The 27297-nt window shown below is 41.0% G+C and overlaps 1 protein-coding gene across 1 annotated transcript in view; it reads left to right on the top strand.

Moving 5' to 3' along the window:
- The window catches only part of LOC149787911 (metabotropic glutamate receptor 3-like), a 100300-nt gene that overhangs the window by 35465 nt on the left and 37538 nt on the right, over positions 1-27297 (top strand). The window contains exon 2 of the mRNA XM_089974159.1: positions 22624-24239. Coding sequence (XP_089830285.1) covers positions 22865-24239 — 1375 coding nt within the window. The 5' untranslated portion in view covers positions 22624-22864. The remainder of the gene's footprint in view (positions 1-22623; positions 24240-27297) is intronic.

Below are 27297 nucleotides of genomic sequence, written 5' to 3'. Positions count from 1 at the left end.
AAATGAGTCACTAAATGTTCTAAGGAATAGCCCAGGCTGCGATGATGCAGAAAATACACACAAAATTGTCCACACACCAAGGAATCTGTGCCTTGTAATTTCACATTATTGAATCGGGTGGTTTGAGCATTTCTTCTCATAAAGTCGATGATATCGTCTTCCAAAGGGGGCAATCCGTACGAATCGAAATATTCCACACATCCTTCTTGAGGAAAGTAGACGGCTACCCAGTGGGTTCCTGGGAGATGACTGTCGTCCGTGTTGATCACGTAAGCTTGATGGTCTTGAGGTTTGCGATGAGGAAGTTCATCTTTAGCACAGACGACAGGATTCCAAGAAGCCGTATACGAACTGTGGTTCAAAAGGTAATAAAGTTCCCAGGTATCCATGTTTTTTTTCTTCTTCACAGGTAATAATAAGTCGTCAATTCGATCCTGACTTTTTGCTTGAACATGTCTGACGAATAAACGGTTATTCGTTCTGTTTCCTCACTCTGATTCAGGAGAGCTTCGATACGATGGATCTCTTGAGTGGTTAATGGTGGACAAGAATGTTTACGCAAGTCTTTATACCACTGATGCAACACGTCTTTGTCCGAGATGAGACTCCAAGCCTCGTCCAGATATTCGTCTAATTTTTCTTCTTGACTTAACATCAGGCATTTATCGTGTTGAATTTGACTGGGATGAGCGTTTTGACATCCATAACAATTTTTCTTGATTAATTCCGTCATTTTGTCGACCAAGTGTTTGGCAAAACAGGAGACTAAATGGGCTTCTTGTTCTGGCCATCTTGATTTCATCACGATCACTTCTTCTTCTTTTTCGACACTCTCCTCACATTCCATCTTTAAAGTTTCTCCACTAGGTAAAGAGGGATAACAGTCTTCCATGGTTTCTAGTAATCTAGGATGACTTCTCTCAAACTGTTGATTTCTATGGTATTATCGAATTCTGCATACAGGATGACGTTCACCGTTTCATCAGGGTCTCGGTCATTAAACTGAATTTCCACACGAATCTGGCTGGATTTTATAGGGTGGAAATGTCCCTCGTCGCTGCCTTGGTCTGGAGTGAAATCAAAAGCCCACAAAGCGTAGCCTCCTGCATAATCCTCGTACGTAATACCGTGACTGGTATTGGTTCCTAACTGTCCCGTGGCTTCGTACAGGGACAAGTACGATCTCAAGTAATTCTTCTTGGTAAAGTCAGGTTCGAAAGGTCGGGTACACAAGGTCTTGCCATCGCGACTGACTTCGATTTTGGACACGCCAAAGTGTTGAAAGTAGAAAGGATCTTTTTCGGCAGCTCCGTTGAAGGCTGTATTCTCCACGATACCAACGATCAAACGTTTGGGTAACTGTCCTTGGAACAGATGATCTTCGATCATGGATCGCTGTCCCTTGGGAATGGTGAAGGTTTTCACTTCCACGCGTCGTGTGGGATACTTGGCGGTCGTTCTACTCAACGTCTGACTGATGTCGTTTCCCACTTTAGGTAACACTTCCACACGGCGTACGTAGAGTCTGGCTTCTAAGATTTTGGTTTTGTAACCGTCACTATCAGCCAATAAATGGAAAGCGGTACTGCTACGATTCAGTCTCAGGCGGACATCCACCCCGTTCAGCAAATACTTTTCTTGCAACCACATGTCCAAATGCAAACGATCCATCAGTTCTAAACTTGTGTCGACTCCCGTGATTCTCTTTCTTCGTTCTAGAAATCCATTATTGTTGTCTTTCTTTTCATCAGTTTCCAATATTTCAAACTTGGTAGGTTCGTCAGCTTCCCATACCACACAGGCATTGAGATGAGTGTTCTTGGCATCTATTCCGTACGTCAAAAGATTTTCCAGGTAGGCACGATAAGGGTAAGTATCCATGCTGCTACTGACCAGTTTGTTATTCAAGTACAAGTCCACTCCACTGAACAAGGAATGCATGAAATTGTTGACGGGAGCTACTGCTTCATCGTCTATAGCACCTCCAGTCTTATCTAGAATTTTGACTTTCAGGTACAAGTAACTGCTATTCAGATCGATGTAATCTTCGGGTTGTCCTTTGATTTCAAACTCGATGGGAGCGGAATCGGTCAGTGAGGAGACGGGGTGAAATTCCACCCACTGGGATTCTTGCATGGTCATCATGGTAGGGGGCATGGCAAACAGATCCAGTTCCGACTTGGAACAAGCGCAAGACTCTCGGTGCATCATTTTTTTGTTCTTTCTCAATAATCGAAAACGTCTAAGTCTCGAACGGTTCTTCTTTTCTTGGCCTTTCTCGCTTGAAGTCTGGTGAAAGGGTGTTTTCTTCGTCGTCTCTTTCTGCCTTGTCCTTGCTGAATGCCTGACTCGGTAGCGTGCAGGGCATTTCTAGGTGTGTCTAATCGGCCTAAAATGTCTTTGCCCGTTTGCAGCAAGACATTTTTGCCAGCCCTCATGAAGGCTTCTTTAGGGTTTTGTTTGTCGATGATGACATTTTGGAGAAATTCTTTGCCTTGCGTCAGTGCCGCATCTTTCAAGGCGTGCAATCCGCGTGTCACCATCGGTTTCAACACTGGGGCCACCGAACGAAAGGCCGATTTTAACATGTCTCCTAAATCGTGTCCTCGCTGTCGAGCAACCCCTCGGTACACTGGATACATGACTTACTTACGAGTCGTGAGAGAACCGTTTTCGAAAATGGAGTTTCACCGTGACTTTTCCTTTGGTGAATGGAATATTTTGTCCCAAATCTCCTTTTATAGCAATGTTGACCGTGTCCAAATACGACTTGCTGACCGGCAAATAGTGAGGATGGACAAATTCGCGGTGGACGTGGTAAGTGTTTCCACCTTCCTCGTCAGTGTTCGTGGCAGAATCCACTTTGAAAGGAATGACACGCAGTAACGGTACGGAGGTGTGTCCCACCACGTTGTACTGCACCACATCGGAATACACAAACATCAAATTCAGTCCTTGGTTCAGTTCTACCGGGGCACGAAATAACTTGCTAAAAGACTCGTTGTCGTAAACGATGGGTAATTCGTTTTTCTTGATCATGGCCTTTCTCATGTCCATGTCTCCGCCCAACATGTCAAACAATTCAGGACAAAATAAAATGGACATGATTTTACTCCGTTCAAATTTCATCAAGAAGCGACGAGCTGCTTTGTGGTACTCCATGGTGACATTTTTGTTGACATGCTCCAAAGCTTTCAGAAACACGACATTAAACCTAGAGGCTATGGTGCTGACCAAATGTTGACCACTAAAATAATAGCCTGGGGGTATGAACAAGTGATAGGTGGTGTACTTTTGATTTTGTGTACGGGTTTTCTTGTCATATTTGACATTGCTATCCATCCACTGTTGCATTTGCTCGTCATGAACTTCCACATCAAAAAAATTTTGATTGCGAAGGACATTGAGGACTTGGGTCGGGTGAATGATTTCTACTAAAGCCACTTCCCAATGGGCTTCGTGATCTAACTGGATGGCTTGAGGTAATTTGGCCGTGTAACAGCACAACGTGTTCTTGGGAAACACCTCCATGGAACTGTCACTGGGTAAGGTTAAGTAAAATTGGTTTTGGTGACTCATAATTCCAGAGTTCTGTGGCTGTCCGAGGGGATATTACTGGACGTCAGAGGCGTGTCTCCGCCCAAAATGGGGTTCTGGTTGTGGTTGGAGTGGTGACTGGCACTGGCACTGGACACAAGGTTCCCGTGGTTCCCGTTCGAGGTGAATTTCAGGGAGGGATTAGGAAGCAGGTAACCGATGCAACTGCTCAATAAAATGGTCCACAATTGTTTGTCTCCTTGTTGCAAACTCAAATTGGCGATGGCTGCCCCGATGACACAATACACCACGAAGATTTGGCAGAAAAAGACGATTTGCGTTTTAGGCACATGTTCTCCACACCACACCCACAAGGGTTGTTTTTGTAAATCTTGCACAGAAGAACTGGGTGAAGGAGGAGTGGTCGACGTAGCTGCGTCTGATGTGTGAAAGGGCGTGATGGTCACTTCTTTTTATAGTCGATGACTTGCGAAGCGTCGATCCAAGAATCGAAACTGGGCGGATATCCTTTCCAACGTACTTTGACTTCTTTGACACGTCGTTTGCCCACTTTACGGGTTCTGCGTTCGAGAATGCTTTCGATGTCGTACACGTCGTCTTCTTTTTTGGTGACACGTTGTAACTCGGGCAAATAAAACGTTCCTTTGAGCACTTCTCCGTTCATGTCTTCCAATTTATAGACGGCAGGATGACGGCCATGCACTCGTCCAGTGACGCGAAACAGTTCGGTTGTCCAGTTAGGTAAGTAACCTTTGTCAAAAGTGCGTTTGGTTTTGCCAATGCGCACCCAATCTCCTACGGCCAACTCTCCACTTTTCTTGGGGACAGCCCTCGTCGGGGACGTACAAAACAGACGCTCGAACACCAGCACCTCGTTCTCGGGAGTCACGTCTTGCGGGGCACGTCCGATGCTTCGATGGTAAGATTGGTTGTACGGTTGCACCAGGTGCGGTAAGATGTCGATGTACTTCAGAGTGTGGTGATACGTAAAATATTTCCACATGCGTTCTTTCAAAGTGCGTTGAAAACGTTCCACGATGCTGGCTTTGGTTTCAGGATTCTCGGTGGTAAAAAAATGAATGTCACGTTTCTTTAATTCTTTTTGGAAAGCTTGGTTCAGAAATTCGGTGCCTTTGTCCGTTTGCCATCGAAGAGGGTGACGACCGCTTTGTTTCAACACTCGTTGCAGGGCTCGCACTAACTCGCTGCTGGATTTGGAAGTCAAGGGTACGACCCAGGCAAATTTGGAAAAGACGTCGATGACACAAAACAAATATTTGTAGCCACGATTGTAGCTGGCCAAATGAGAGACATCGGCTAAATCGGCTTGCCATTGATGATCGATGCCTTCCACTCGGGTGCGACTTCTGGCAAACTTGCGTCGAATGGGTTTGTGTAAAGTGTAGGTAGCTTGTTCTTGTAACCATCGTTGCACTTGAGGTAAACGGAGACTTTTCAGTCGCGTTTTGGCAGCACGATACAATTTTTGAACTCCTGCGTAACCTGCAGGATGCGAGGGATCGTAGTAAATGCTGGCTAAGACTTTTTCCATTTTTTATTTTTTGTGTTGATTGGTGTGTTAATAAGGCACCCACTCTTGGAAGAGGCTACTCTTTTTCTCTTGGGGTATTTTTTTGCATTGCAATGCTTTGCGTGTGCGACCAGCAATAGGTGTTGAAGAGGAGGATGTCTGAGCGGGGGATATCGGTTCTTGTTTCACTTCCGTCTTCACTTCTGTCTTCACTTTCTTTTTGTTTTTGTAAGGAAGAAGGGGTGGCCATCATCTTTTTAATCCATCCAATTCTGGAGGTAGGTGGTGTTGTTAACTTGCGTACTTTTTCGGGTGGAGTTTGAAACCCTTCTTCTTCTTCTTTTTCTGTCTTGGTCACTGGTACTGGTGGTACTGGTACTGGTGATGGTGCTGGACATTTCATCAAGTTCTTAAAATCTTTCAGAGTGGGTAGAGCTGTTTCGTCTAAAGCTTTCTGGTGAAAGAGTTGCAGTCGTTGCAAGAGTTGACCGTATTTTTGCGATTTTTCTGTTTCGGACAAATCTTGGCGATCCATTAAGGACTGCAATTCGTGTTGTAACTGGGACATCTCGCTCAAATGGGGATTGGGAGGTAAATGCGGGGTGCGTTGTTCTTGCCACCGATGGTATTCCATCCATCGTTTGTAAGGCACTAAAGCTAGTTTTCGTCCTTCCATGGGGTTGTCAGGGGTCGATTCTGAGATCTTGGGACTTCCGAAGGCCTTTTTATCTTGCTCCCACCAGTCCTCCCAACATGGTTCCGAAGACTCCTTTCAGTAAGGGGCCTAACAAGAGAGGCAAAATGCCTCCACGTTGGACCAACATCTTCTTCTTTTGACGAATGGGAATTTTCTTTTGAACCATTTGGCGAAGAACGTGACGATGTTTGCCTAAGCATTGTTTCTGGTGTTTGGACAAAAGGATCGTGCCTTTCAAAACGTTCAAACAACATTCGCACACGGTATCGATGACCTCTTTGGAGGCTGTTTGAATGAGTTTTTTTCGTAGGGGTGGAGAAGCTTTGGACAGGACAGATAACATGTCCCCATGTTTGACTAAACGAGGAGGCAGTCCTTTCCTTTTCTTTCCTTGGGGTTTTCTGGAGGGTGACATCTTCAGGAGCACCAAAACACTGATACCCCGACTTGGTCACAGGCCTTTTTTATACTGGAACGCGTCGCCACTGATTGTCTTTACGTCGTATCAACTTCATGACAGGCATGACACGTCGTGCAGGGGTACGCAACGGACTAAATCGAGCCAGTTCTTGCTTGGACAAATCCAGTAAACTTTGTAACATGCCCGATCTTTCTTGGACTTTGATTTTGGGAGAAGGTACTTTGTGAGCAGCAGCCACTGCCACTAAATTGGAGGGTCCTGCCACTGGGGAAGTTCTTTTGGGGGTCATCAACGGAGATGTTCTTGGTGTAATCAACGTCTCCAAGTACTCTTCAGTTCTGGGTGTCATTAACGGAGAAGTGGATGAACGTGAGGATGCCGGAGACGCAGTCACTGCCGTGGCAGATCGTGGTTTGCGAGTGTAAGGTTGCGTCCTGGCCGAAGTGCCTCTCTTGCGACTAGTTTTCTTCTGTGGACTTTTCTTTTTCTGGGGACTTTTTCTCTGTTTCTTTTTCTGGGGGCTTCTTTTCTTTTTCAGGGGCGGTGGTGTCTGGTCAGAGGAGGGTCCTGCCACTGGAGAAGTTCTTCTCTTTGGGGACCTGGTCTTTTTGTTCTTCTTGGGACTTCGTTGGACTTTTGTCTTGGGGATAACTTTGGGGGCATTAGGATCCCATCTTAAAAGTGAGCGAATGATGACCCCTCCTAGAGTACCGCTCCCTCCAGGTTTCAAAATGATTTGTTTTTTGGTTTGAGTGTCGATGCGGGGATCGGCCAGTTGGACCAAAGCGACTTTGTTTCGATCGAAAAAGCGTTTGGTTTGATGAGGAATCTGAATGATTCCTTGGAGTAATTGACGTGCCGTCACCGTGAACCATCGTAAGACTTCTTTGAGACTAGCTTCTAAGACACGAGCTCGTGTTTGTGGACTTTTTTCTCGACTGATGCCATACAAGGCACGAATCAATTTGACGGGAAGATGCGACTGAAGGGACGTCATGTTCACACTGTGTGAGACAGACGAAAAAGGGTCTGAGGTTTTTATAGATTTTTTTATGGGGAGTGAAATGAAGTCGAGGACGGAGACGTGTACAGGACAGGCCCTCCGTCTTGGCACCAGTCGTGAAACAAGTGGGTACGAAATCGCAAATCCTCGGGGGTCGTAGGTTTCAAATCGACGAGTAAATAGGCGTGTGGCGTTTGAGTGGCATCGTCGTACGCCTGAGTCAGCCAAGGCGTTCCTAACTGTTTGGCTAAGACTTGCACTTGCGATTTATCTCGAGGGCTTTTAAACAAGACCAAGTAATGTGCATTGAGACTGATGGTGCGATGGGCTTTACTTTGTTGAAACAAATTTTGGGTGATGTAAACGACACTGGCGTTACGGTGATGCCCTTTGCGCGTGAACCACAGTTTAATTTCTTCTTCGTCTTCTCCTAACATGTCGTCGAAAATGACCAAATGGGTTTCACGGGAGTCAGAGACGATGCCGTCGTCTTCTTTAGGAATGCCTTCCACAAACACGATGGAATCGCCTTGACTTTCTCGCAAGAGGCTGTACGCCGATTGCCACTCTTTGTAACACCACACGATCCGTTGAGGTGGCCGATCGATCAAATGATGTTTATGTTCGATCAAACGTTTGACGAATTCGGTTTTGCCTGAACCGCTAGGTCCAGCAATGAGCATGTTAAAGGGATGGCGAAGATACAAAGCCTCCCAACTGGCACGATCTAAGTGTTCGTCGATGACTTTGACAGTAGAGGAAGAGGGAGCAGAGACAGCAGAGGTAGCCATTGTGTGAGAAATGTCACTTGTGACACGAAAAACAAACAAGACAAGAGTTTGTATACTTTTTCAGAACACGTTTATTGAATGTTTTTTTTTCAAACATGAACACGAAAGACAAAAATACATAAAAGCCAAAGGCTTAAGTACAAGAATAAAAGGCACATGATAACCATGAACGTGGAATAAACACAAGTGTCTGTACAACATGTTTTGGGTAAAGTTCTAACCAGTTCTATAGTAGGGGGTAAGGTCACACAAGTGTCCTCCCGAAAGGGTCTTTCAGGCCTGTCCACGACAGTCCCGTCCTGGGTGACGGGTTCTTCTGGCACCGTCACTAACACGGGTTGAAAAGTAACTTTATTCCTTGAATAACTCTCGTGCATACTGGGCCACCTCTTGGTCCAAACCAAACCAATCTGGTTTCTTCTTCGTCAACGACATGGTAAGTTACTTCAATGAACAATGAACTATCGATCTTGCCTAGGGTTCCTTTTTATATACAGACCAATACCGACGTGACCGTACGGCAACGTAAAGTGATTGGGAAGTCGCACTCGCTTCTGGTATACAATTTGATAGACTTTTTCCAAGGGTCGACTGACGATGTGGTGAGTGGGTAAACGTACAATCTTGTTCGGTTGATAGGTGGTCACCTTAAAGTTTCCATCCTCTCCCGATTGCAAGGCTTCTTTCAATACCCCAAAGTTGACCACTCGCCTGGTACGATGATTCAGAGTCAGTCCTTTCACTTTGCACGTCGTGTGCACTTCTCCTTGTTTGTCCCGGTATTCGTAGCCGTAATTTTTGGGGCCGCCACTGACGAAACTTAGAATCTTGTCGTCGGGATGCTCGTCTGTCCAGGCTCCTAAACGGTCTCCTTCGATGTCAGGGTGATGTTGAATCGGGTGATGGATGTAAATGCAACTGTCCGTGTCAAAGTACAGGACGCGTTCCCCTAACAGTTCTAAAGCTTCGTACAATTTTAAGCGAGCATGGGCTGTCACGTAAGCCGCAATGATGACATTTCCAAAAGGGTCGTCTTGTACAAAGTCCAGATCTTCTTCGTAATTGACCAAGATCAAATCCTCTCGAACGACGTCTACGTGTTTCATGTATTTGGTTTTGTCGTGAATCATCTGGAAGTAGCGGGAAGGTTCTGTCAAATATTCCGTCTTGGGTAAACACGGTCGTTGTGCCATTTTACCCCACAAGCAATTTAACATCACTTTGGCAAACGATCGCCTGCCTTCGTTTTTCTCGATGTGGTCTAAAGAGATGCCTTCTTGTGCATAGTATTTCTCTTTGAATTGTATTTGGTCTTCGGGAGTGTGACACCAGGAAGGATAGCCGCTGGCTTCTTGCTTCAGTTTCAAAAAGGCATCCACGTAGTCAGCGAAAATGCCTTTCTGAGTAGGGTCACCTTTGTGGTACTGTTGTGTCTTGGGAAAGTGGCAAATTTCGTACACTTCTAACAGTTGGTATCCCATGTCCAGAGCTTTGAACAATTCTACGCTGACCCAGGTTCCCGTCAAGGCCCGTTCTTCCTGGCTGTGATGACAAGGCTGATCTTGGTTGCACGTTTCGGCACAAGTACGGCACAAGGGAAACATCAGTTTGCCTTGACAATGGTGAGGTAAGACGGGATGGTATAGGTTCGTGGGAGGCAAAACTTTGCACTTGATCAAGCCTTCGTATTGTCGAATGTTTTTCAGGTCGATGTGTTCCGTCAGCAATTGCGGGTGCCCTACAGGAAAGCGACAATATTTGCACACGTAGGGATACAGCGAACACACGTCCAAGTATTTGATTTCTTCTCCTTTCTCTTCGTCGGCTTGGTACAGCAAACAGGTGGCATTGGTCCTTCCTCCGTACAAACTATCCCTCGGGTTCAGCGGGTCCATGAACTGGTAACTTTCCACGAGGCGTTTAAACTCGGGATCGGTTTTCATACGGTGATCGTATTCGTGTTCCCACATTTCCACCACTTGGTATCCTTGCTGTTCTAACTTTAGGCGCCGCTGACAAGTGTCCTGGTACAAGTCTTCCATGGTCCGTTGTAAAAACTGATTTTTAGTGTCACGGTCAGGGTAGCAGACGGGACATCCGTGAAATAAGCAACCGTTAAACTCGTACACGATCTTGGGGTTTTCTAAGTCCCAGCCATCGGCCAAATACGTTCCGATGGTCTTTTCGCCTCCTCCGTTGCGGGCATGCTGAATCCACTTGTCTTCCTTGTCGCACAAGTAATGTAACCAACGTAGGGCTTTGACCGAGTATTGACGCTTGACATAGTTGGTCGTTTGAGGACTGATGACAGCCACGGTGTTTTCAGGCATAAATCGTTGGCGGTACACTAAGGAACACGCTTTGGCAATGGTGCAAGCTTCTTTCAAAGGATCGACCCCTCCGTGTTCCATGAACAGTTCTCGAAATTTTCCACAGCAACGTCGTAAAATGTCCACGTCGGAACGACAATACTTTAACATTTCTTCCTGAAAGTCGAAGGGGTCAGAGGCATGAGCCTGGTACCAAGCGTAGAAAGCTTCTCGTTGTTCGGTACGCATGTTGTCGGGGTCGTAATAGTGAGCCTCAGGCAAATGGGGAAGAACGGCGTGTTGATTGGCTTCCGTATTGAAAAAGTGAGAAAAGTACCCTTTAGCTATTTCTGTCATTCCAAACGTTTTAGGCATTCGACTCAAAGGCATGGCCAAGTAACTCATCGAATCTTTAAACTGCACTTGTCCCACTTGCATGAAAATGATTTTGGCTCCGTTCAAAATCACTTTAGGACGTTCGGTGCCATGTTCCGTATAGTACCTCAAAAGAAACTGTCCATCGTATCCGGAGAAATTGTGAGCCATCACCGTGGCATGACGATGACAATCTCCGTAACGTTCGATGTCCTCTTGGCTCCACGTCTTGTCGATGGGGTCTAAGACCCATTGGGCAAAATCGGCTAACGTGTTTGGTCCCGGAAAGATTTTTTCACGCCCTCCGGGAATCTTGCTGCAGTGAGGGCAATGACTGAAGATAGGTTCTTGAATGCACTTCTCGCACGCTCGATGAGCCACGCAGAAATTAGGAATGTGAATGCCGGTCTCTTGCATGCATTCGAAATCGAAAAAGATGAAATTGCCTTTCTTCTTGTGACCGTCCTCTTTCTCTGGTGGGGGTTGGTATTTTTGCACGTAGCATTGGTGTTCCAAGTCCACGATGCGGTGCCAAATGTGACATTTTTTCTTTCCTCGACATACGTGTGCCTTGGCATTATTGGTAAGTATGCCGTGTCCACAGGTAGGGCACAATCTCAGGAGTTGACAAGAGCATTTCTTCTGTGAACCTTGCGTCTTCAAATGTTGTTGGTAACAGGTAGGGCTGACAAACGTGCGCAAACAAGTTGAACAAGGCACTGGTTCTTCGCTCAGACAGGGTTGAGAGGCCAAACATCCTGGGCATTTCCATCCACAATGCTTGTGTTGCTCTCGATTGTTATAACCATAATCACATTTCTCACAATAATAACCGTATCGCAGGAATGCAGTGATACTGGTAATGGTATCGAAATGGTCATCGTGATGATAAAGGTGGATGTATTTTCCGTCCTTAAAATCTTGGCCTCGAAACAACAGAGACCCACGCATTTCTTGAGGGTGCACTTTCAAGGTGTAGCGTGGAGCTAGGGCATCTTGCAATTTCTGCATCTCAGGAATGCCACAGGGTGTGTCTTTGGACAGACCAGCTTGTTGCAACAGGAGTTCTGCTTCGTTTCGTTGTTTGGCTCGGTCCGATTGTCGAATAGTTTTCCAGGCTCTTTTCCATTCTGTCGTGTCGTTCTTGTTGGCATAGGTTCGTCCCACCACGATGGCTCGGGCTAAACACATCTGGTCATGAGGGTTGTTAATTCGGACGAGACTTGTTTTGGTGTTGCGAAGGTCGTCCACCAATAACATCTTTTTGCGTCCAGTCTCTTGAGGAAGAGAGACGTGAGCCATTTTCAGTGTGGCTTTACCATCGGTGATGTCAAACTGGTCATTAGATTGTTGTACGTGTTGATTCTTGTCCATGACTTTGGAAGGGGTTAGTTCTGCGGGTCTGCTAAACTCGATCCAAACAGGGGATTTCAAACCGTCGTGATCTATGGATAGTGTCAAGCGATCGTCTTCTTTGGGTTGACATTGTCGCTTGAGTGCGGTGAGCAAAGAATCCCACACCCCAGTGATGAACCCTTCTGCTTTCTCCAATGGTACGTCGGCCTTGAAATCTTTAAACTTCACCGTGTAGGTGTAAGCCGTGGTTCTAAATTTTCTAGAGGAGCGCTTTTCCGTCTCTCGAATGGAATAGTATTTTTCAGGGTTGACTAAGGGTAACGAACTTGGTTTAGAGGTTTCAAATTCTGGTTCACTCATGTCCTCTTCAAAATCACTGGCATGAATTTGTGCCAAGATCTCAGCTCTGGTACGAGGCGATAGATCACGTTTCTACCTCTTACTTTCTTCTTCTTTCTTCTCGAATGAATGCGATCGTTTCATCTTGAGTGCAAAACGTCAAATGACTCAAGTGTAAACACCATAGACTAATTTATATTCATGGCAGACCAGCGTATATAAAAGGGTGTGTGTCTTGTTCTTTCACTATTCATTTCACTCTCAAGCCGAGCACAACGATGGAAGAGACTACCCAGATGGAACGTTTCGTCAGAGCTTTGCGAGGGGTCATTAGAAAATTCTCTTCAGACCAGCCCACGGACTACTCTCCTTCCTTTCGAGATAAAAGTCAAGATACTTGCTATATCTGTAAGAAGAAAGGGCATTGGTCTTCAGAGTGTCCAGACCGTCAAAAAAGAAAAAAAACAGGGGCTAAAAAAGACAAAAGTCAAGATACCTGTTATTATTGTAAAGAAAAAGGACATTGGTCTCCAGATTGCCCAAAAAAGAAACAAGAGGAGTCAGAAGAAAAGAAGGATTCTTCAGAAGAAGAGAGGGATTCTTCGGAAGAAGAGAGGGATTCTTCGAAAGAAGAGAGGGATTCTTCAGAGGAAGAAGAGGAAGAAAGAAGACAATTCTATTTAAAAGAAGCAAAGAAACAGGAGAAGAAAAGAAGAAGGGAAGAAAATGAGGAAAAAACGGTGAAGAAATTCAAAAAACAGAGAGACTAAACAAGGAGAAAGAAGAAGTCAATGAACTTTTAATTAAAGTGTTCTGTGGTGAATTGTGAATTGGATTGTAAAAAATGGATAAAAGAATACATGAATGATATAAGGTAAGTGTCTTTGAGTTTTGATTTTAAAATAAGAAGCTACACTCACGCACTCATACAAAAAAGACACGTACTATAAGGGTAAAATGGTTTGTTTCTTTTTGTTGATTTTTGAGTTATTGGCAAATTGAAAGGCTATCTCTTTTCGAGAAATGTGGGTGGCCCTGAAAGGGCCTTTTTATTTTGGTGTAGGGGTGAGTTTAACCAATCAACTTTAACTGCCTTAAGCCTTTGCCACGGCCGAGGCCTACTTCTGATGATTGGGTTGAAATCACTAAGGGTGGTACGATAGGCTTAGTCACAGGGTTGGCGTGTTTAGCTCGGGAAGGTCGTATTCTCTTCGGTCGTGATAAAGAAGTCTGATACATTTGTTTCAGACTTCTTAACTCCGCTAAAATGTCCAACAGTACCGTAGCCGTTTGATTTTCACCCTCTTGTTTCTTTGCTGCTACTTCTTCTTGCTGTTGTTTTTTTTCTTACCTCTTCTTGTTGCTGTTGCTGTTGCTGTAGGAGAAAAGCTTGTTCCGCTTCCTTTTGTCGTTGCATAAATTTCTCCAATTCTTCTTTCTGTCTCTGTCTAAAATTCTCCACTTGCGGTAATGAAGAAGGTAACGAAGGTTCCGGAACAAATTCTTGCGAGGTAAGAAAATCCACAAAATCCCAATTCACCTCTTCTGAAAGTAAGTCCGGGTTCCCTTGGGCAGTCTCCCCTGCTGGTGCACCCCAATGGATCGTTTTCTGAGTTTCCGTCATGTTGAATCACTGTCGCATAGATTGACTGCACACAAGCGCTAACGAATCTATATAGACCACGTGACGTCACAGACTGCTCTCTTCGGATTGGATGCGAGCTGACTGAATTTTGTAACGCGTGTTCGGATTGGTGAATGAATTCAATCCGTTTCAATCCTTCCTGTACCTATAAATAAGCGCAGTTCACTGCATTGATTCACCTATTCTCGTCGCTTCAAGATGTGGACCACAGTTGAGTCATGCACCCTTGTGTCTTCCATGATGTTTAGGACGGACATGCTCATGTATGTCAGGTCCAAGTGGACTGTTGTTGATAGGACAGATACTAGTCAATGGATGAGGAGAGTTTACATAGAAAGACAAGGAAGTCTCAAGAGGGTACTTGTGTATGGACCGGCAGTTAGAAGGAGTTTAAGAAGAAGAAGAAGAAGATGTGACAGATGCCATCTATGTTAATATTAATATTAACATAAACCCAAAGGCCCTTTTCAGGGCCAGCCATATTTCTCGAAAAGAGATAGCCTTTCAATTGCCTACCCCTTTTTTTAAAAATTTTTAAAAAAAAAAAAAAATCCCATGTTCAATTCCCCTTGAGGCTAGAGTGACCCAAGACTTTTTCCCATGTTAAATTCCCCTTGAGGCTAGAGTGTCCCACGATTTTTCTCCATGTTAAATTTCCATTGAGGCTAGAGTGTCCCAGGGGTCTCTGTAATGCTAATTCCCATTGAGGCTAGGGTATCCCACTTAACTACTAGCGCTGCAAAATGTAGTTCTGTGCTATTTGTGGCCTATGGACGTTTTAATTTTCAGCACCTTACTATAATTTTAAGAAAATCAGCAAGCATAAAATAAATTACAGTATGTGTGTACCTCCGAACCAAGAAATCTAACTGTAGTCTCGACAGGTTTATTGCAACTTGGTATCATTGGTGTTGTGAACGATGTAGATAAATACTATGGAAAGTGTCCACATACCGTTACGACCCAGATTTTTATAGAATGCATGGTGCATATTCACTTTCAAAAGTTTCATCAAGCCCAAAATCCCAAAATCTCTCTCTCTCTCTCTCTCTCTCTCTCTCTCTCTCTCTCTCTCTCTCTGTGCGTATTTTGTCCCTTAAGCATGAGACAGAGGAAAAAGTGAAGGAAAGGATTTTGACGAAATTGTATATATTTTTTATTTATTTCGAAAACGTGAATTATTTTTATATATTTGTTCTCGCTATATTTTTACGTCCTTAAATGATTAATTAGTGGGAATTCCACATTGATCAATAAAATTATTAGCCTATTGTTGAAGCAATGTGTATATATGCGTATTAATGTGCCTTGGGTGGATCACAATTTCATATACGAACAGTATTGGCATATCAAATTGCTTTATACGATATTGACAAGGCAGCCTTAGGAAATTGTAATACTAAATACATTTTACACTCATATAAATAGGTTTTATAAAACATGAAGAAACATGAGAAAACAAAACCAAAAAAAAGCATTCAATAGTTGACAGTATGCAAATGCCTGCTTAAAAATGAATGTACCTTACAAATATTAGCATGCTATTGGGACTTTGTATTACTGGTATTGTGAACAGTGTATTAAAACCCATGAAAGTGTACACCTAACCGTTACGAAGTCCCGTGTTCTTGTAGGTTACTTGTGCAAGTTCATTTTTTTTCTCTCGCACTACGTATTCTTCCCCCGTGTTATCTACTTTATGAGAGAGATAGATGGGGGCGGATTTTCATAAATTGTGCATCATGTTTAATTTATTTAAAAGACGGGGATTATTCATATTTTAATTATTATATTAGTACAAAGCTAATGGTTTACAGCGGAAATTCATCACAGATTCAGAGAATATAGAAGCAATAGCCTACTGTTAAGATATAACGTTTTGTTCAAACAACATTTATATATGCGTATTAATGCGCCATGGGCGGATCACAGCTTGATATACCAACAGTACTGGTATATTAAATTGCTTTATACCTATATACACACTCATATATAAGGATCCTGATATGTAAATATATGGGTAAAAGTGCACTGTCGCTAATGGCCCGTACAATAATAGCTGGATGAGTAATAAAATTTCATAAGAATAAACACAAGTTGAAGGCCATAGACTCTTAAGAAATATACAAAGAAATGGAATTTTTTCAGAGCATTGTTTCAGTACGACACAACTATCAATATCACACTGGATTTCTACAAAAGAAAGCTTGCGAGACCGATCATCACTCGGGACTCCAAGAGGTCTGTTAGTTCACTTTGTAATTTTCGTTTACATAAATGTTAATGTGCTTATTAAAATTGATTTTTTAAATCTAAAATGACAAACATTAATTCGTAAGAGGCAGTTTGATTTGTCTTCGTTTCATATGTGTAAGTTGGTAGCACTACAGTAAATCAAGTGAAAAAGTGGGTATGTCAATGACGTCATAAAGTAACGATCATGCCATTTGAAGCTGCGCTATAGGCGTTGATTTTCCAAATGCTGAAAGCCTTAATCACATCAAAGAAACGCTGACAGCAATAAAATAGGTAATAATCTTTTGTTGGCTGGTTGGTTCTTGATGGCACTTTTAACACATTTATTGGCTCTTTTATGCTGAGTAAGTTCAATTCTTTGACGAGGAGTCAGCGAAGCCGTTATAATTAAAATTTGCAACAGTTTCCCCTCTCTTACATCCCACTAACACACTTAAGAAACTTTCGTCGAAAAGTAGGCAAAGGATGTAATTCTTCGTGGTTATACGTTAGAAAGACAGCCATGGTATCACAATGGCGTTAAAGGTTTCAAAAGAATATGGTAAATTATGCTGCTGCAACATTTTTATGTTTGACCAGGTGGGACGTCTGTTACATTCGCAGCTCTATAAGCATGTACATTTAGTTGTCTTTCATATGTGGATATGCTTTTTATTAATTAGTTAAATGTGACAATTTAAGATCGATTCAGATACGTTGCCTAATCCCTTCAACAGGTTACAAGTGCCGCTTCATGCAAATTTTGAACTGAGATCTATGCAAATGTAAATTTCAGCAATCCTGATCTTTTGTATTAAACATAACCACCTTACATGTTAGTACAATATGGTCTGAAGACAAGGATAAAAATATTTCATTCTTTTGGGAAACTTTTTTGTGTAAAGTTTGCCACTTCTATTCCCAAACGATAATTTATCTTAATCTCTCCACATATAATATACTAATTAAAATTTTCTTCCCGAACACATTCACTATTAACCTCTTGAAAAGCCAATGTCCTTTACACTTTATTGGGCCGTCCAAGAATAATAGTTTTCTTTTATGCCCAAAGTCCAAAAAGACAAAATATTTATCTGAAAATACGCCTGAGCTCTCGCCAGCTCTGATCAACTTTGACAGAATGTGTCAGTTTCGGTATGTTTAGTTGTTATAGCTGTCCCCGTGTGTCACGTAAATGTGGGACTTGTCAAGAACAATAGGTGGTCGAGAAAAGAACATATGATGAGAATGGTGATGAAGTTGCTGATGATGATCATAATGATGATGAATATAATGGCCATCATGATCAGATGTAAATAAGAAGCAGACAGTTAATCATTATCATCACTACAAGGTTTATACATCATGATTTAGTTATCAGTGTTTTCTTTTTCGTGTTTTATTGAGCTTTAATTTAATTTAAATTATTGTTTCATATTATCATAGTAATTTCATATGTAATGATACATCATAACCGGGCTTGTGTAATATACATTATTTTGAATATAACGCTAACTTTATGACTTTGATGTCGCCAATAGATACGCATATATGCAATGATCTCTTTTTATACGTAATGTTCTACCGACAACGTACGGACATCGTGGTTAATTTCTTTTGAGGTTTTCATTGAAGCTCTAAATTCCACGGAGATCAGAATAACAGAAAGAACATATCGATTATATTACTCCTCTCTCATAAGAGTGCATATCAGACAATAAATTTTAGATATCTATGCAAATTGTACACGATTGGATCAGAAATATGATTAAATTATGGACTTGCTCTTCAGATCTTGACAAAGGTAAGACTTTTCACACCCTAAGGGATGTGGTCTTATCAAATACTTTTCCTGAGGCTTAATTATCAGTGACGTTACAGCCTTGATTTTACTACCAAATTTCTTCGCAAACTTCAGTTGGTTTATGATTTCATGGAAACTGGTGAGTGACTATAATAACTTATAAACCAATGATAAAACAAAAGTAATAGGAGGTAGAGTTAAGGGCACTAATAATTCCGAGCAATAAATATATGTTGCGTGCTTGGTAGGCATTCAACAATGGTGCAGTCCTTATAATCTAAATTTGACAGCGTCGGAATATCTAGTAAATGTGCAGGAGTATTTCAGAAGCGCTTACACTTTGCTTTGGTTTGGTGCTTTACGGCACAACAGCACAAGTAAGTTATTTATTGGAGCAAAGTGTCTTGCCTAAAGATACGCGACTGTAGCTGACCAAGGCTGGTCCGATTCGAACACGCAACCATTCAGTCTTGAGTCCGACAGGCTAATCACTGAGCAAACGCGCCTCCGTAAATTACGTACCGAAACGTATAAGACGTTTAATAATATAATATAGTCTTGAATCTATTACAGACATGATATATGGGTACTGCAACAAAATACATGTTATGAAGATGGGGATTATATTAACGGACAACGCCCTATCAAGGTTTTGACGTTTTTTCCAACGATGCTTAATTGATATGTTTAATTGTGCTCTGCTATTTTAAAAGATTATAATGCAAACTAATTTGTCTTGTCAGTATTATGCGAGTTGTGACATATTAACACGAAAGTGTTTTTTTATTGAAAGTCATTTCAAACAATGTTTCAAATTTGATTTTGAGGACGTTCGTTCTATTAAAAAAAATAAAAAAATAAAAAAAAAACAAAAAAAAAAAACCTCCACATCGCTTGTTTTTATCAAGCATTACAATGCGTGTCCATTTAAATGCTCCGCCTAGATTACATCCGATATTAGAAGATGACCAAGTTCTATGTGTTTTGCTGCAACCATACAATAAATCGTGCAAATGAAAGTCCAGGTAAAAGACATCAAATCAATATTATTTGTTTTGACAAGGGCGGGATCAACTTAGAGAAGGTGAATAAAATCCAGCTGGAAATGATAAATTATATTCTCTGTGATAGGAAATCAGGCAGTTGTGTTGTATTCTACTCATAAATTGTATAGACAACCATAAAGCATATGGTATTACTAGTTCAGCCCCTCCCCCATTAATCAATGATGTCTGAATAATAATTACAACTTATCACACGTCATGAGACGATATCTAAACCTAATGGGTATTCGTTACGAAATATTTCACTGAAGAAGCATTTGCATATGTCAGTCAATGTACGAATAATTGAATAGATACTTACACAGTATTGTTCCAAATATTAGTTAATAGAATATCACAAGCCTGCCTCCTCCTAGTTTATTATTTATTTTTTCAAAAATTGTGCAACATTTTATACTCAGTTATGAAATTTTTTCATCATCAGTTTCATTTCTTGCACCAACTTCATCCTCGTAATCGGAAGATTGTGGGCAGTCGAGAATTTTTATTACTTTCTAGACATGATTTCTACATGTACAGATTCTGGACTCAGGATATAATTGGTCCATAAAGATAAAAGTTACATTTGTTGATTGAATCAATAAGAATGTTAACATAGCGTGCCGTTTTGTTCAAAGATTTTATGTCCCTACTGCAAGCAACGAGGACAATTTGATTTTGTCCGTCACCAGTCGCTTCATAACAATATTACCAACAACATTCAAGAAAGACAAATCAAAAAGTTGCTGGTATTTTGAACGCACGTGCTGATGATAGTATTAGATTTCCAAGCTATTACAGGAATCTATCATATTTCTTTTAAATTTTGTTCTAATATTTTTAAACGTTTTCTTTTATGACAAAAACATGTTCGCAAGATTTGTTTAAAAACAGTCAAGACACGCATTAGGCAATTCATCAATTTGTTTTATAGCAGCACAAAACATGTTTCAGCTGATTTAAAACAAAACTCACTTGAAGTACATAAATACAATTTAACATGCATTTTTGTGACCTGATTAGAGTCTTAGGTTATTATAACGGTTTGTTCTGATTTGTATAAAATACAAATTCTGGAACTTTTTAGTCGTCGTTGTTTTGGTCTGCTGTCGGGGAATAAGTGTTTTCCAAATAAAAATCTAGGTTTCGTAAGTTAGGCGTCACTGATACCAACACAAGTACTTACTGCACCATAGTAACGTACATTTTTGTCAGTAGGAATGACAGCATTTGTTGTAAGTATTGGTCGCAACTCCGATTCGAAAGTAAGAAGACTTTGTTCTGGCAGACATAGTTTTGAATGTTCGTTAATTTTGGATCACATGTTGTGTTTTCTGCGTTACGATATACTGTCTGCTGAGGGACGTAATTTTGAACAATTGCATATATTTTTCACACGGGCTGTCTAATTGCATTTTATATTCTTTATTTATTATTTTATTCCTTATTATTCTGATATAAATGTGCAATGCTTCAGAGTGCTTTGTGTTTTTGGTAATATTGTTTAATAAAGCTTAGACCCCAAACAAGGTTCTTTTATTAACCAAAACACCGCAACTTCTCTTTATAGCTCAAAAATAAATAATGCATGCAATGCACCACCTTAACTGGCATATGTAATTAATTTGTTTCATGGACCACTGGGTAGATCAGGTAGTCTAAAGCGCTCGACATCAACAATCACTGCAATCTCGTTTCTGTCAAGTCTGGGGATGGACAGATATGGGTATGTGAGAAAGCGTTCCAGTAGCTTCTAGCGGGTCGGTGGTTCTTCCTTAACTTTCTATATTGTCCACCATATATATATATATATATATATATATATATATATATATATATATATATATATATATATATATACTTTTGCACACAACCATACTTCAAACCATTACGTTACTTCATGTGAGATAATGTGTGTTGCTCATCTCCTTTGTTATCTCCTTTGTTATTAAATAATTTTTCATATATTTTATTCATATACAAATTATGTGTACTGCTCCGGTCGCCTAGTGGTTAGAGCGTTCGCCTCAGATTCGGGTGATCGCGGGTTCGAACCCCAGCAGAGTCATGTAAAAGATTTATAAAAATGGTACAGCTGCCTCGCTAGACACTCAGCATTAGGATGTTAGTGTTATGACTTGTCGGCCTAGTGTCAGGATAATGTGACGGTGGGACATGATGCTACATGCCCCATTGCTTCGTGTCACTATAAGCTGCCATATTGCTGACATCGTTAAAGCGACGTTAAAAATCACACACACACTAATTGTGTACACTGATAAAGTTAATACATTCTTTAGTACATCAAAGCTGGTGACAGGACTGGCCCAGACTGAATATGTTGCACATGCATGTGGAGCGAGACAACGATGGTATATTTAGTATGTTGCCCGTGCCCTTTGAGCGACGCGACACTAGGATATTATTATGCATTTGGAAATGGCCTTATTTGGTTTTCAAGTAATTACGGCATTTATCTACATTATAATACGCTTTTTTACAACTTTGTCTTTTGTAGCAAAAGTTATTTTAGCAAGATTAAGCAAAAACATTTGATACCCTCAACTGAAACATGCATATTTATGTTTTTATGATAATGATCTGATTATGTTTAAGGGTCATTATTGCAGTTTCTCAAACTTTTTGTACATGTTCAAACGTTTGGACAGTTGATGTGGACAAAAACGCATTATTCTGATTAGGCAAAAACCATTTAGGTCAGATGAAAAACAATCTGGAATGAACGTTTGTATTTTTGCTGCAATTATTTGCAATTCTAAATCTTTTCAATTATTCCAGCCAATCTTTTGCCCATTATAAGGCTTGTCAAGTTGTTAAAAACACTTTTAAACTGATTCTTAGCAAAAACTACCTGAGGTATACAAAATATTCAATATATAGGTTTGATGGCTCTATTAAGACTCTTATGCCATTATAAAAATTAATAAAACATTTTGAGAAGTTTGGAACTCTTTTGGACTTCTTTGTTTTGGTCTACAGCTGGGGAATATTTGTTTTACAACTTCAAATCTATACCAACACAATTGTCTGCTTCGCTTCAAACATGTTTGCATGCTAGATTGGTTGTTTGCATAATCAAATTACTTGTTGTATGCACTAACCACTTTACGAATCTACTTATTTTCTGGTTGGCTTACTTGCGTGCGGTGTTTGGCAAAGAAATATGTCTGAGATAAATGAAGGGATAGTCATATTACGGAGATAATATTTTTATTCGCTATAGCCATCACATCCGATATCTGATCGTCGTATTAAAAATGTATCAACACCAGTACATGTTACAACAGCTGTCTCAGATTCGATTGTATTTTGGAGAATAAAGCAAGAGCATGTGGTTTCATTTACTGGACGAATATGATGGTATAACAAAATAATCGATGTGCCTATAGTTACTGGTCTAGAATCCGTATTCCTTAAGTTTAAATAAATAACAGTCATTACCTCTTTTATATATGCCATAGATTTTAAACAATCAATTTACTTTCTTCTTTGTAGAAGCTGAGTTCTGGCTAGACAATGAGGACAGTAGGAACTATATCTCTTACTGATGTAGCATCTGCAAGAACGGAAACAAAATTGAAAAACGATCTTCTCTGCATAGAAACAAGTGGGAATCGAGTGAAGGAGTTGGCATTCCCTTACTTGAACAAATAATGTTACCTTAAAAGTCTCACTCTAATGAAACAAAACAAAAAGTATTCCGGACAACGGAAATAGTTGTATCTTGATAGGGAAAATGCTAACTCCGATAAAAGTGTTTGGACAAGGGCTAATATGGATTTTTATGTTATTATTCACAACTACCGTATCTAGAGTATTAGACGAAAATGGTTCCCTCTTAGTGCCCGAGGAGAAACGATCAGCAACTATTATTGGCGATATAAGTCTGGGTGGACTGTTCCCCGTGCATCACGAAGGTGTCAGAAATGAGTCGTGTGGAAAGATCAACCACGACAGAGGAATTCAGAGGCTGGAGGCCATGTTGTTTACCATCGACGAAATAAATAAAAACTCAACAATTCTTCCTGGAATCACTCTTGGGGCGCAAATCTTTGACACATGTGCTCGAGGAACGTACGCTCTTGAGAAGTCTCTTGAATACATCAGGGGCTTCTTTTCTTCTTTGGATGCTTCAGAGTTTGTTTGTGAGGATGGATCGAAAGCCAAGGCCAAACATCATACTACCCCTGTTGTAGGAGTTATCGGAGGATCATACAGTACTGTTTCTATTCAGGTAGCTAATTTACTTCGACTCTTTAAAATTCCCCAGATAAGTTACGCATCAACTAGTGCGGCACTGAGTGACAAATCTCGATATGAATACTTCGTGAGAACTGTTCCACCGGACAGGTTTCAAGCAAAAGCAATGGTAGACCTTGTCGATGCTTTTAATTGGACATATGTATCAACAGTTGCTTCAGAAGGTGAATATGGAGTATCGGGTATTGAATACTTTCAACAAGAAGCTTCGGCGCGGAATATTTGTTTCGCTGCCACGCTGAAGATTTCCGCTAAATCAAGCATGGCTGAATTTGACTCTGTTATAAATCATCTTCTGAAAAATAAACATGTGAAAGTTGTAATTCTGTTTCTTCGCGTGGAGGATGCGAGAGGTCTTCTAGAAGCGGCAAATAGGCGCCATCTTAATGGACAATTTCTTTGGATTGCAGCAGACGGCTGGGGGACACAAGACGCGCCTGTAAAAGGAAATGAAAAAGCAGCGCAAGGAGCCCTCACCATTGAACTCCAGTCTACCGTCATCAAGGAATTTGATGACTACTTCATGAAACTGGATCCTAAAAAAAATTATAGGAACCCATGGTTCAGAGAGTATTGGGAAGAGATACATAATTGCAAATGGCCAAATGAAAAAAATCCATATACTGACGATCGTGTTTTATTCTGCACGGGAAATGAAATTTTATCTCAAGCCAAATACAAACAGGAGACAAAGGTACAGTTCGTGTACGACGCTGTATTGGCTATGGCTTTAGCTCTGGATAAGATGCTAAAGGACGATTGTCCAGTCAGAGATAAAACTTGTCCGGCTTTGCGTAAAATCAACGGAGAGAAACTTTTGAAGCAATATTTGCTGAATACATCTTTTGACGGTAAGTGACTTTGCCTATGCGTGAATGCATTTTTTTATATCCGAGCATCTGTAAATCTTTTGGCGCTATTGAACAAAGTAATTTGCATGCCAGAAATTATCATAAACTGAAATGAAAAACAAGAAAAAGATTATATTATGTGCATAATATGTGTTCTAGGCGAATAGTTTCAATATATAGTATAACACAGGGTCAGCTATGATATTTCCTATAAAACTCGCACCACCAACTAACGATGTAGAATCCATCTCATGTCCAGGTCGACTTATCATGGAGATTTGACAAGGACCGTGAAAAGTTAATGTTCAGGTGAATTTTGTAATTAATGTTTTAACGTATCAGACAGATTGTTGCATTTCCACTTAGGGAGAATGGTGAGCTGAAAAGTCATGACGCAAGCATCCATTTCTGTTTGCTACTAATAGAAACCTACGTATGATAAATATAACCCAACTAATGCATGACATGAACCAAACGTATCAACTTCGTTACCTCCTACCGCAGTCCAACTTGACAAGCGCTTGAGTTTATTGCTTAATACATGCCCCAGCAACCAAGTACAGAATACCAATTCAAAAGTGTTCTCCATGGTATTGCAGTATTATGGACCAGCTTCGCGCTGTTAAAAGAAAACGCAGTAAGGCTGAGATGATTTGGCTTCCCACCAGCCTCACTGTTCATAAGCAGATCCAATATATGAAGCAGCTAAGAAGCAAGTTTCATAGTTCATGCAGCAAAATCAGCCTACAACAGCTCTAAGAACGTTCCAGCCGCAAAGAGTTCTTCTAAATTACGAAAAAGCTATTGTCCATGAATATAGGTACACGGCTTCCAACAACCTTCTCGCCGGTCGATTTTCCGGACCTGTTTGCAAATTTCTTACGTGACAAATTTCAGTTTATTAGAGATAAGGTTCATAAGTTTAAAGATACAATTCCCATTGACTCATCGTCACCATACAGTTGTGATTTTGAATATACATGGCAATCTTAAACAGCATTTGACTCTGTCTCTTTGAGTTGGGTATACAATTGTGATAAAGAACCCACCCACCCCTCAAAGTCATGTGAACTCGATCCGATTCATATATCATTGCCATCTGATTGCTTCGATTCAATTTGTCTTCACGAACCGATGTTATCAATACTTCTCTCACTTCCGGGGAAATCCCGTCATTTTTTCAAAACTGCCATTGTTAAGCCTCTCTTGAAGAAACTGACACTGGACTTGATTTAAAGAATTACCGACCTGTTTCTAACCTCTCATTCATTTTTTCTAAATCTCAGAAAAAAGTTGTTTTATCCCAGGTTGTATCTCATCTGAATTCAAATAATCTGTTTAACAATGTACAGCCTGCATATCTCCTTCACCATAGTAATGAGCCCGCCCTTCTGTGAATAGTTAATGACCTTCTCTGTACTTGGGTACTGGATACAGCCCTCACCCTCCTTGACTTGTGTGCGGCATTCGACACAATAGACCATGATATATTACTTCACCGTCTCCAGCATGTATTTGGTATTCACGATACAGCATTAACGTGGTTTAAGTCCTTCCTAGTCAACAGGAGACAAACTGTGTCCGTAAAAGAAAACCATTCCAGCCCAGCTGATATGTGTTTGGTGTTACGCAAGGCTCTGTTCTTCGCCCGTTCTCTTCGTACAATACACCAAGCCGTTCTAAAAGGTCATCAATCGACATCCGTGTCTCCAACTGTATTCTGACGACACTCAAATATAAAAATTTAGCTACCCAGCTAAAGTTGAGGCTACCATACAATGCACAGAGAGATGCATTTCCGATGTGAAATCATGAAATATATGTACCAAGCTGCAGATAAATAATAAACAATGATCACCACACAAAGACCTCCTCATTCATCAATGATCACCACACAAAGACCTCCTCATTCATGTCTTTTACCTCATACAATAAGTATCAGGAATACCAACATTAAATTCATAGTCAGTACGAAACCTTGGTGTCACTCTGGACTGTACGCTCTCATTACATCAACATATAATAAACATATGCAAAGCTACATACCTGGAGCTGGGACCCATCAGCTCCATTAGCAATTTTCTTTCGGTTGATGTCATTAAAATACTTCTGGGTTCCTTAGTACTTTCAGGACTGGACTATTGTAATTCACTTATATCTGGTTCGTTTAAGTATATACTACAGAAACTTCAAAAAGTTCCAAAAACGGCTGCTCGGATCATCCTTATAGTACAAAGAACTAAGCACATCTCCCTTATGTTCTATAACCTTCACTGGATACACTTTCGATCCAGAATCAAACGCAAAATATATTCACTCTGCTACATTTCATTTGTGACCGCTCCGGTGGCCTAGCGGTTAGATCATCCGCCTCGGATGTGGGAGGTTGCGAGTTCGAACCCCAGCCGAGTCATACAAAAGACATAAAAATGGTACTAACAGCTGACTCGCTAAGTGCTCGGCATTAAGATGTTAGTGTTTGGACTGGTCGGCCTTGTGTCAGGATAATGTTGTGGGTGGGAGATCATGCTACATGTCTGAGGCATTATGCCCCAGTGCTAGACATTATAAACTGCCACACCGTAGACATCGTTGCCATAAGACTGAAAACTAGTTATATATAGCTACGTTTAAAATCCAAATAACACATATATACTACATTTCGTTGACTGTCTCAGTCCAATATATCTATCTGACCTCACTTGTGTATTCAACCCAGCGAGTAACATGCGTTCCTCATCCACACTGTCATTCTCATTGCTCTTACTGTTAAAATGATGTCATGCGGACAACGTTCTTTTGCGTACCAGAGACCAGCTACGCATTGCCCAAAGATATTAGACACATGGGCACATCAAGAGTGTTCATAAAACCTATTTCGACAACAAGAACAGGCTTAAAGATATAATAGTGCTTCTTAATTTTGTTTACTTCTGTATTTATTGTTAGCATGTTTTTGTTTTCTAATTTCATGGCGTTTGCTTTGTAATCTTATCGCAATTTATGTTTTTGTATATTATTATTATTATTATTATTATTATTGGCTTCCATCAGAACT

The sequence above is a fragment of the Sinohyriopsis cumingii genome, chromosome 11 (assembly GCF_028554795.1).
Source record: "Sinohyriopsis cumingii isolate HCF-2022 chromosome 11, ASM2855479v2, whole genome shotgun sequence".
Taxonomy (NCBI): domain Eukaryota; kingdom Metazoa; phylum Mollusca; class Bivalvia; order Unionida; family Unionidae; genus Sinohyriopsis; species Sinohyriopsis cumingii.
The sequence above is the reverse complement of the archived record's forward strand: the minus strand, read 5'-3'. Positions and strand labels throughout refer to the sequence as shown.